We start from the raw sequence: 10,255 nt of genomic DNA, 5'->3' as shown, positions 1-10,255 counted from the left end.
TAACTCACTGAAAATGTCGAGACAGTGTGTGATTGCAATAAAGAAGGCCAATGCTATGCTGGGGATTATTAGGAAGGGTATTGAAAACAGATCAGCCAATATCATAATGCCCCTATATAAATCAATGGTGCGACCTCATTTGGAATACTGTGTGCAATTCTGGTCACCACACCTTAAAAAGGATATTATAGCTTTGGAAAAAGTGCAGAAAAGGGCAACTCGAATGATAAAAGGGTTGGAACACTTTCCCTATGAGGAAAGGTTAAAGCGCTTAGGGCTCTTTAGCTTGGAGAAAAGACGACTGAGGGGTGACATGACTGAGGTTTACAAGATTATGCGTGGGAAAGAGCAGGTAGAGAAAGAGTTACTTTTCTCCCTTTCTCACAATACAAGAACTCGTGGGCACTCCATGAAATTGCTGAGCGGTCGGGTTAGAACAGATAAAACCCAAAGAGTGATTAACACATGGAATTCACGGCCACAGGATGTGGTGGCGGCTACAAGCATGGACGGCTTCAAAAGGGAAGCATATGGAGCAGAGGTCCATCAGTCGCTATTAGCTGCAAGGTATAGATAGGGGCTCTGGGGCAAGGGATGCTCTGTCTTCTTGGTGCTTGGGGGGGGCCAACAGTGGGAGGGCTTCTAATGTCCTGGCCCCACTGGTGGACCTCCTGATGGCACCTGATATTTTTGGCCACTGTGTGACAGTGTTGGACTAGATGGGCCTTTGGCCTGATCCAACATTGGCGTCTCTTATGTTCTTATGTTATGTAAGGTCAGAAGAAAAATGGTAGGCAGGTAATTTATATCTACTCAGGAAGGTGGGGTAGGGCTGAGTCACTATATTGTAGGAGTTCCCCAGGCTGTGAACAGGCTAATGGAGGAGCTTTCCTGAGGAGGTTCTTTTACATATGGATTGGCTGTTGGAATTCTAATCTTATCGGTAGTGCTGTTGTAAGATGTAGAGCATTCTGTGTTTTTCAGGACAGGAAACCATGCCCTATTTATTTTTAAACTCTCTTCTTTCCTGTTGAAATTGGGTTTATGTTTATGAATTTCAGTGGCTTCCCTGTGTAATCTGAGTAGATATAAATTACCTCCTTCCTCAGTAGATATAAATTGCTTGCCTACCATTTTTCTTCTCACCTTGACACAGAGAGTACGCCATCTTTCTGTGTTATACCTATGAGGATGCTAGTCACAGCTGCTGGTGAAACGTCAGGTCCTACAATGCCAAGACCACAGCCAAACAGCCCGGAAAAAATCTACAACAACTAAATTGGTCATCCAAGCTCTCAGCAAATCTTTGAATGTCTACTGCCAAGTACTAGACATTAATGGGTACTATATTAATCTTGGGGCAGGTCCTTGGAAACACAAGACATTTTTTTCCCATTGGATCCCTGGGGCTTGCAAACACGAGCGCCTCAAATGCAACTTGGAAATTTCTCGTGAAGGACGGGCTCAGGACAGGATGGCTATCAGCCTCGAGAATAACCGAGAGGCAAGGTGTTGCCTGCTCCTGCAACCATTAGATGAGCTCTAAAAGGTAAAGGTCTCCCTTGCTCAAAAGCTAGTCAAATCCGACTCTAGGGGGCAGTGCTCATCTCCGTTTCCAAGCCAAAGAGCCAGCGCTGTCTGAAGACGTTTCCATGGTCATGTGGCCAGCATGACTAAACGCTGAGGCACACGGAACGCTGTTTCCTTCCCACCGAAGTGGTACCTATTTATCTACTTGCAATTTCTTGCTTTCGAACTGCTAGGTTGGCAGGAGCCGGGGCCAGAGACGGGAGCTCACTCCGTCATGCAGCACCCGGGTCTCGAATCTGCAGCTCGGCGTCTTAACCTCTACACCACCGTGGCCCCTACATGAGTCCCAATGGAGCCCAAATGTGAAATGGGGAGGGGGCCGGTTGACTCCACTCAAGATCCCTTATGGCCTGTTCAATTGCTGGGATGGTGCACCCTTCCTGTAGGCAGAAAATCTGTCTCTGGAAAGCAGGTGGCGTAGACAAACAGAAGACCGAGACAGTGGTCTCCTTCACATCCTCCCTGAGACTCTGGACGCTCTAGGAAACTAGTCCAGCCCTGTACTGCTGCCCTCCTCATAGGGTTGCCAGCCTCCAGGTGGGACCTGGAGATCTCTTGGAATGACAACTGCTCTCCGGACAACAGAGATCAGCTCCCCTGAAGAAAATGGCTGCATTGCGGGGTGGATCCTGCTCTCTCCAAACTTTGCTCTCTCCTTCTCTCTCCAAACTTTGCTCTCTCCAGGCTCCGCCCCCAAATCTCCAGGTATTTCCCAATCTGGAGTTGGCAACCCTACCTCCTCGCAAGGCCATGAGAAGAGGGCACATGGCTGAGTGGGAGAGGACCTCCTTTGTAAGTAGAAGGACGTGGGGTCCATCTTTGTCTGCCTTGTTAGGAAACATCTCATGGACGTGGACTTCAAAAGACTCCCCTGGACAGTCAGAAGGCCAGGAGCTCAGCTAGAGGATCTCATGGGGCCCTGCGCCAGCCTTCACGTCATCAAGGGAACAACGTTCCCATCTCACCCTGCACTTCAGGGTACTTCATGAGGATGAGAATCCCATAGAGGAGGGTGGTGTTGGTCGTCTCCGTGCCCGCAAAGAACAGGTTGTGGGTGGTCATCACAAGGGTGTTCGTGTGGAAGTAGGAGAGGGGATCCTCCTTTTCCTGTGGGACCAGAGGGAGAGAGAACATCCTTTACATGCGCAGGGAGACGGAAGTTGCTCCACACCCTCCAGGAATAAACTTGCATGCCCATATCATGTACCATGAGGATCTAGAACAGGGGTGTCGAACTCATTTGTTATGAGGGCCGGATCTGACATAAGTGAGACCTCGGTGGGCCGGGCCATGTGTGTCATAAAGTGTAATGTGGCGGAGATATAAACTTGACACAGAGAGTACTACAGCTTTCTGAGTTATACCTCTGAGGATGCTGGTCACAGTTACTGGCGAAACGTCAGGTTCTACAATGCTAAGACCACGGCCACACAACCCGGAAAATCTACAGCAACTAATGAACTCCGGCCATGAAAACCTTCGACAACGGGTTTTTTTAACTTAAAATAAAAACAGGCTTAAAACATTAGCTCTATAAGATGCAAACCTACTTTTGATTTGTTGACATTCGCCACAGAAATCTCATGCTCAGAGTTCTGAGTCTGGGACCCAGGTGAAAACATGAAATGGCTGAGTGACTGAGAGAGTCTGGCGAAGCAAGCTATGATGCAGCAGCAGCAGCATAACTGGAAGCAGGAGATGGCCAGTTCCACCGCGGGCCTGATGGAAGCCCTCCGAGGGCCTGATCTGGCCCCCGGGCCAAATGTTTGACACCCCTGATCTAGAAGCACATCAAGAACTTGTCCCTCAGATATGACTTCGTAAAGAATTCTCTGAGCTGCTTTGTCTAAAGCCACTTCTCACCAGAAGAGAAGAAGAAGAGATTGGATTTATACCCCGCCCTTCACGTGGAGTCTCAGAGTGGCTTACAAATTCCTTTCCCTTCCCCTCCCCACAACAGACACCCTGTGAGGTGGGGGGGGGCTGAGAGAGCTCTTGACACAAACTGCTCTTTTTCAAGGACAGCTGTGCCAGAGCTTGTGACTGACCCAAGGTCACATCAGCAGGTGCAAGTGAAGGAGTGGGGAATCAAACCCGGTTCTCCCAGATTAGAGTCCGCACACTTAACCACAACACCAAACCAGCATGCCAGCTCAAGCATAAACAGCCATCAAGTAAAACGGATGTGTACAGCTCCCGCTTCAACACTACAGACCGCCCACTATCAAAAGCCCTTGGAAGCAGGTTGAAATGTTAGAAGGAACTAAAACTCCCTTCCCTTAGACCCAGCTGGGCATTCTAACCCTCCTCCTTCTCCGCCCACCTGAGTCAGGAAATATTTAGGAACCAGAGGGGTGGGGGTGGCCCTTGAAATAACCTGATCCCCTCTCCGCACCTGCTGCATTTTGAGAAGGAAGCAGTCGATGAAATCGCGAGGGGAGTTGGGGTCCAGGGTCTCTTGGTGCGTCTTGACCATCTCCAGGACAAAGAGGCGCAACTTCTCAAAATTCTCCTTTAATCTGTTGTGGGGTCCGGGCAGGTAATACATGACACGAGAGAACACGTTATATAGCTGCAGAGAGAAAGAAGCAACATTGAGGGTATGGAGGATGCACCACACAGGTACGTGCGTGTCAGTGTGAAGGCGCCTGCCTTTTAGGGAGAAGGGATGAAGCTCCTGCTGATGGGTGGAACTAGGAATGCTTGCCTGTTTCTCACAGGTTTCTTCATTCGCTGAACTTCTAAAGCAACCCACTCACACGCATGCATACGCATTGGCTCAGGAATGAACCAACGCTAACGCAACACCCAGTCAGTACCCCCAAGTAAAATACCCATCAAAAATGTTATAATTATTAGTATCGTATGGCATAATGTGTAGTATAGCCAGGAGATCCTAAGATTGTCTGTCAGCCAGAAGTTCTAGCTTCCCTTAGTGTTATGCACCACATAGGTGGTGAGCTGGACCTGTTTTTAAGGCTTGCCATTTGCCTTGGACTGCAAGAAGATCAAATCAGTCAATCCTAAAAGAAATCAACCCTGACTGTTCCCTGGAAGGCCAGATAATGAAACTAAAGCTCAAATACTTTGGCCACCCACTGAGAAGGGAGCCCTCACTGGAGAAGACCCCGATGCTGGGAAAGACCAAAGGTCAAAGAAGACGGGGACGGCAAAGGATGAACTGGTTAGACAGTGTCATAGATGCAACGAACATGAAATTGAGCAAACTTCAGAGGACGGCGGAAGACAGGAGGGCCTGGCGTGATCTGGTCCATGGGGTCGCAAAGAGTCGGACTCGACTATGCGACTGAACAACAACAAAATTTCCTGCCTCTGCGTCACAACCCTGGTATTCCTTGGAGGCTGCCTTTCCAAATACTAGCCAAGGCCAACGCTGCTTAGCATGCAAGATCCATGAAATTGCTGAGCGGTCGGGCTAGAATGGATAAAAGAAAGTCCTTCTTCACCCAAAGAGTGATGAACACATGGAATTCACTGCCACAGGAGGTGGTGGCAGCTACAAGAATGGACGGCTTCAAGAGGGAATTAGATAAACATATGGAGCAGAGGTCCATCAGTGGCTATGAGCCACAAGGTCTAGATAGGAACTCTGGGGCAAGGGATGAAGTGATGCTCTGTATTCTTGGTGCTTGGGGGTGGGGGCAACAGTGGGAGGGCTTCCAGTGTCCTGGCTCACTGCTGGACCTCCTGATGGCACATGGCACTTTTGGTCTGGATGGGCCATTGGCCTGATCCAACTGTAGCTTCTCTTATGTTCCTATATTCTTATCTGATGAGATCAGTCTTAAGATCAGCCAAATCTTCCTTGTTCCTAGTTAAGAGAAGCTGTCCTGTTATGTATTAGGGCTGGAATATTCCAGGACTGGGTACCAGAGACTGGCTGAGCTTGAAGCTCTAGAACAATAGCCCACCAGGACTCTGGAGGTGACCAGTGAGAAACTAATGTTAAGTAAATTCCAGGGCTCTTTTTGTAGAAAAAGCCCACCAGGAACTCATTAGCATAATAGGCCACACGCAACAGCAGGAACTCATTAGCATATTGGGCCACACCCCTGACAGCACAGCTCATTAGCACATTAGGCCGCACCCACATGTTACCAGAAGTGTGGTTATCCAGCCACACCCACCTTTTGCTTCTTATTCTGTTGACCTTGTTTGTGGTCAAAACCCAGGGCCTTTTTTTTGTAGCAGGAACTCCTTTGCATGTTAGGCCACACAACCCTAATGTAGCCAATCCTAATGAGTTTCTGCTGTTGGGTGTGGCCTATTATGCTAATGAGTTCCTGCTGGGCGTGGCAAACTTGGGAGCCAGCCAGAAACTCCGTTCCTGTGCGTTCCTGCCCAAAAATAGCCTATCGTTGGGAGTTGGGTGTGCTTGGGTGTGGGTTTTTTCATGCTCTTTAAACAGGGCTGTCGCCCTGAGGTTTCAGTCTTGTTCCCGAAATGACCTAATAAAGTAGAGCTGTTCATCGCAATGCGTCTCGAACCCAGTACTTAATACGTCCCAAAGAATCCTGCCTCCTGAAAAAGCTCCCCCCTCAAAGGCTTTGCAGGACAGCCACTGAGAACATCTTACTCCATGCCGCCAGTGTGACGTTTAGAGTCCGCACACTTAACCACTACACCAAACCAGCACAACACCAGCTCAAGCATAAACAGCCATCAAGTAAAACGGATGTGTACAGCTCCCGCTTCAACACTACAGACCGCCCACTATCAAAAGCCCTTGGAAGCAGGTTGAAATGTTAGAAGGAACTAAAATTCCCTTCCCTTAGACCCAGCTGGGCATTCTAATCCTTCTCCGCCCACCTGAGTCAGGAAATATTTAGGAACCAGAGGGGTGGGGGTGGCCCTTGAAATAACCTGATCCCCTCTCCGCACCTGCTGCATTTTGAGAAGGAAGCAGTCGATGAAATCGCGAGGGGAGTTGGGGTCCAGGGTCTCTTGGTGCGTCTTGACCATCTCCAGGACAAAGAGGCGCAACTTCTCAAAATTCTCCTTTAATCTGTTGTGGGGTCCGGGCAGGTAATACATGACACGAGAGAACACGTTATATAGCTGCAGAGAGAAAGAAGCAACATTGAGGGTATGGAGGATGCACCACACAGGTACGTGCGTGTCAGTGTGAAGGCGCCTGCCTTTTAGGGAGAAGGGATGAAGCTCCTGCTGATGGGTGGAACTAGGAATGCTTGCCTGTTTCTCACAGGTTTCTTCATTCGCTGAGAGCATCTTACTCCACGCCGGTGTGACGTGGACATCACCCAGGTAGCAAAAGTCACGCAGACACTCTGCACAACTGTGGTGGACACCATGAGGCAGCACAAGGGAAAGATACAAGACGTCGTTCACGGTGCTCAGTCTCCCAGCCCCTTGTGTGGGCATTCCTTAATGCGGCTGAATACATGTCTTCTGGTTGTGCATGAGCAATAAGGCGCTTTCCAAAGGGGGGGGCAGAGTCTCTGGGCAGGGAGGCGCCACTGAGACCTTCACTGACCTTTCCTCCGTCCCTCTTTCTACTCCCCTTCTAATGCCGGCCATCGCTCACCTGCACCTGCACCCAAGAGCTGCTTAGGTGGTGGAAGTTGTCGTTCATCAGGTCAACCAAAGTGAGGAATTTCTTGTCCTCGTAGTCAAACCGGTCCCCGAAGATGATGGAACAGGTGATGTTGAAGATGGCACGGCCGATGAGAGAAGTGGGGTCAACAGGCTCCGCTGGGGAAGCACCAAAAACGAACAGAGTGGGTCAGGAACCCCTTGACAAGGTTCAGACTGAGAGAGGAGGAGGAGGAGGAGGAGATTGGATTTATACCCCATGGCCCTTCACTACCCGAAGGCATCTCAGAGTGGCTTACAAGCTCCTATCCCTCCCCCTCCCCACAACAGACACCCTGTGAGGTAGGTGGGGCCGAGAGAGCTCTTTCGAGGACTGCTCTTTCACAAACAGCTCTGACAGAACTGTGGTTTGTCCAAGGTCATCCAGCAGCTGCAAGTGGAGGAGTGGGGAATCAAACCCAGTTCTCCCAGATTAGAATCCGCGCACTTAACCACGACACCAAACTGGTTAGTCAGGATGTGAGCAGTTATAAAGTATTTCAGTTTATAGACTATAATGATGTTTTTATCATTTTCTCAGCTGAGGTCTAGATATGACATGTCAACTTCTGTTGAATGGCAATATTTACAACTGAACTTCTGCTGGGTACCTAATACGACCCTGTGGCATTATAGTCCGAGAGTCACCTTTGTGCCTATAAACTCTAACTGAATCAATGCAGAAAACAAAACCTACAATATATGTTTATAAATATTTGAAGTCAGTTAATAAATATGATATGCAGAGTCTCAGGAATGATTGGAATAAGCAGCTGGAACATCCTGTTTGGCCAAAGCAATGGGACATGGCCTTAAAGCATATACCTGATCTTTCTATGGACTTAACCTGTGACTCATTGAGCAAAAATTATGTTTAGGCTATACTGGACACCACAACAAACCTTTAATAAACAGTTGAGTAGAGTATCTAATTGATGGTATTGTAACTCACAGGAGAAGTCCCTTAAATGTATGGAAGATGAAGAAGAAGGAGGAGGAGGAGGAGGAGGAGATTGGATTTATATCCCGCACTTCACTCGGATTCTCAGAGCAGTTTACAAACTCCTTTCCCTTCCCCTTCCCACAACAGACACCTCATGAGGTAGGTGGGCCTGAGAGAGCTCTGACAGAAACTGCTCTTTCTAGGACAGCTCTGACCGAACTGTGGCTTGCCCAAGGTCATCCAGCAGCTGCAAGTGGAGGAGTGGGGAGTCAAACCCCGTTCTCCCAGATTAGAGTGTATCCAGTCATTTGGTTTGATTCCCAAATGACCACCACCTTTGATTCTGTATGAATTTGCCTGAGCTTTAAGATTTGTTTTTGGTGTCGTAGTTAAGAGCGGCAGGATCAAATCCGAAGAACTGGGTTTGATTCCCACACCTCCTCCACATGCAGCCAGCTGGGTGACCTTGGGTCAGTCACAAGTTATCTGAGAGCCGTTTCTGTCAAGAGCTCTCTCAGCCCCACCCACCTCACAGGGTGTCTGTGGTGGGGAGGGGAAGGGGAAGGAGTTTGTAAGCCGCTCTGAGACCCCGAGTGAAGGGTGGGGTATAAATCCAATCTCTTCTTCCTTTGCAATGGCTCGGCAGAGCACAGTCAGAGCATCTCTTCACTCCCTGCATTCAGTCAAATAATTTCCCAGGGTGGTTGGATTGAGGGTAATCTAATTTGCGGATCTGGCTGGGTTGCAGCTTGGTGAGCCGCTCCGAAGCAGAGAAGATGAGGTGGGATAGAAATATTTTCAGTCCGCAAGTACGTGAGAGTCCAACGACAGTCGGATGTAAAATGCGTCTGCTGCCCTGACTTGCTGCTTCCCTGCGGCACTTCCCGCCCCTCACCTTTGGTCTTGGCAAACTCTTCCACCATGCACCCGGCCTCCTCTTGGATCCGCTCCTCAATGCGGTGCCGACCCATCCCGAATCCACGCAGCGTCTGTATGGCAAAACGCCGCAACGCCTTCCATTTCCCACCGTGAGAAAACACGATCCCTGGAGGAGTGCAGAAGGGGGGGGGAGGGGGTTTAAGAAGGAGAGGCCAAAAATAATGAATAGGGTTAATTTGGGCTGTAGAAAGTTAGTTTTGGTCACATTGCAAATTGAATGGTTTCTGGTGCACCTTATTAATGATGATTTTGTTTATATCTTTATATGTATAGTTATTTCGTTATATATACATGGTGGGTTTAAGGTGTTTTTGATAGATGGAACAGGGAAAGTAATTTAGAGTTAAAGATTGGAGTAGAGTTAAAGATTGGAGTATGAACCAGTAGTATAAAGTTCAAATGGGGATAATTAAGAAGTGTTTGCGTAACCTTGCATTTTTGCAAGTGAAAATTGTGAGAATCTTACATAGGGAGTGTAAAGTCTATAGAAGATGGCTAAAGTAAAAAATGCAATAAGCAAGTTTTTCTGGTGTATGATAACTTTTTAGAAAGGCGTACAGAAAGTGTTGATTTGTGTATTTGGCTTCTATATATAAGAGTTGAATTTATGGTACGTGTTATGATATATTGATAACAGTTTGTAGGATATTTATGTATCTAGATTGTTACGTAGGCTGTATGTTTGTATGTGTGGCATATTGAAAACCCAATAAACATATTTAAAAAAGGAGAAGGAGAAGGAGAGGCCAGCTGGTTCCAGTCTTTTCACGGGACCATCAGAGGACTCCACAGAGGCCGGCCGGTCATCTTTTCTCCCCGGGAGGAAGCCAAGATGCTTACCATCCCCTTGTGTGAACTGGGTTATCATTGGGAAGTCCCCGCGCCCGCTGAAGTCCTCTCCTTGGTCCACCAGGGCCTCCTTCACAGCCTGGTAGCCACACAGCACCACGAATGGCTTGGATCCCAAGTATACGGTGTAAACGGAGCCGTATCTCTCTCTCAGCTAGAGACACACAAGGAAAAAAACCTGTTGTCCTACCGTTTAACCATGATGTGCAAGAAGATCTGAAATAAAGCAGTTTCTAAACTTGCGCAGCGATACCGAGAACCCCTCCGAAGCAGAGGAAGAGCTCTCTAGCCCTCTGTGGTCAGAACCAGTGTTCCCTCTAA

The 10,255-nt window shown here is 48.4% G+C and overlaps 1 protein-coding gene across 1 annotated transcript in view; it reads right to left on the bottom strand.

The window, feature by feature from the left end:
• The window catches only part of LOC107122689 (cytochrome P450 2F5-like), a gene marked incomplete at its 5' end in the record, with an annotated part of 13,872 nt that extends 3,784 nt beyond the window's left edge, over nucleotides 1-10,088 (bottom strand). Inside the window, 7 exons of the mRNA XM_015425824.1 lie at nucleotides 2,397-2,461; nucleotides 2,556-2,697; nucleotides 3,986-4,162; nucleotides 6,493-6,669; nucleotides 7,163-7,323; nucleotides 9,042-9,191; nucleotides 9,926-10,088. Of these exons, the coding sequence (XP_015281310.1) occupies nucleotides 2,397-2,461; nucleotides 2,556-2,697; nucleotides 3,986-4,162; nucleotides 6,493-6,669; nucleotides 7,163-7,323; nucleotides 9,042-9,191; nucleotides 9,926-10,088 (1,035 nt within the window). The remainder of the gene's footprint in view (nucleotides 1-2,396; nucleotides 2,462-2,555; nucleotides 2,698-3,985; nucleotides 4,163-6,492; nucleotides 6,670-7,162; nucleotides 7,324-9,041; nucleotides 9,192-9,925) is intronic.
• Between the last annotated feature and the right edge of the window lie 167 nt (nucleotides 10,089-10,255).

The sequence above is a fragment of the Gekko japonicus genome, unplaced genomic scaffold (assembly GCF_001447785.1).
Source record: "Gekko japonicus isolate JY-2015 unplaced genomic scaffold, Gekko_japonicus_V1.1 scaffold7627, whole genome shotgun sequence".
NCBI classification, from domain to species: Eukaryota; Metazoa; Chordata; class Lepidosauria; order Squamata; family Gekkonidae; genus Gekko; species Gekko japonicus.
The sequence above is the reverse complement of the archived record's forward strand: the minus strand, read 5'-3'. Positions and strand labels throughout refer to the sequence as shown.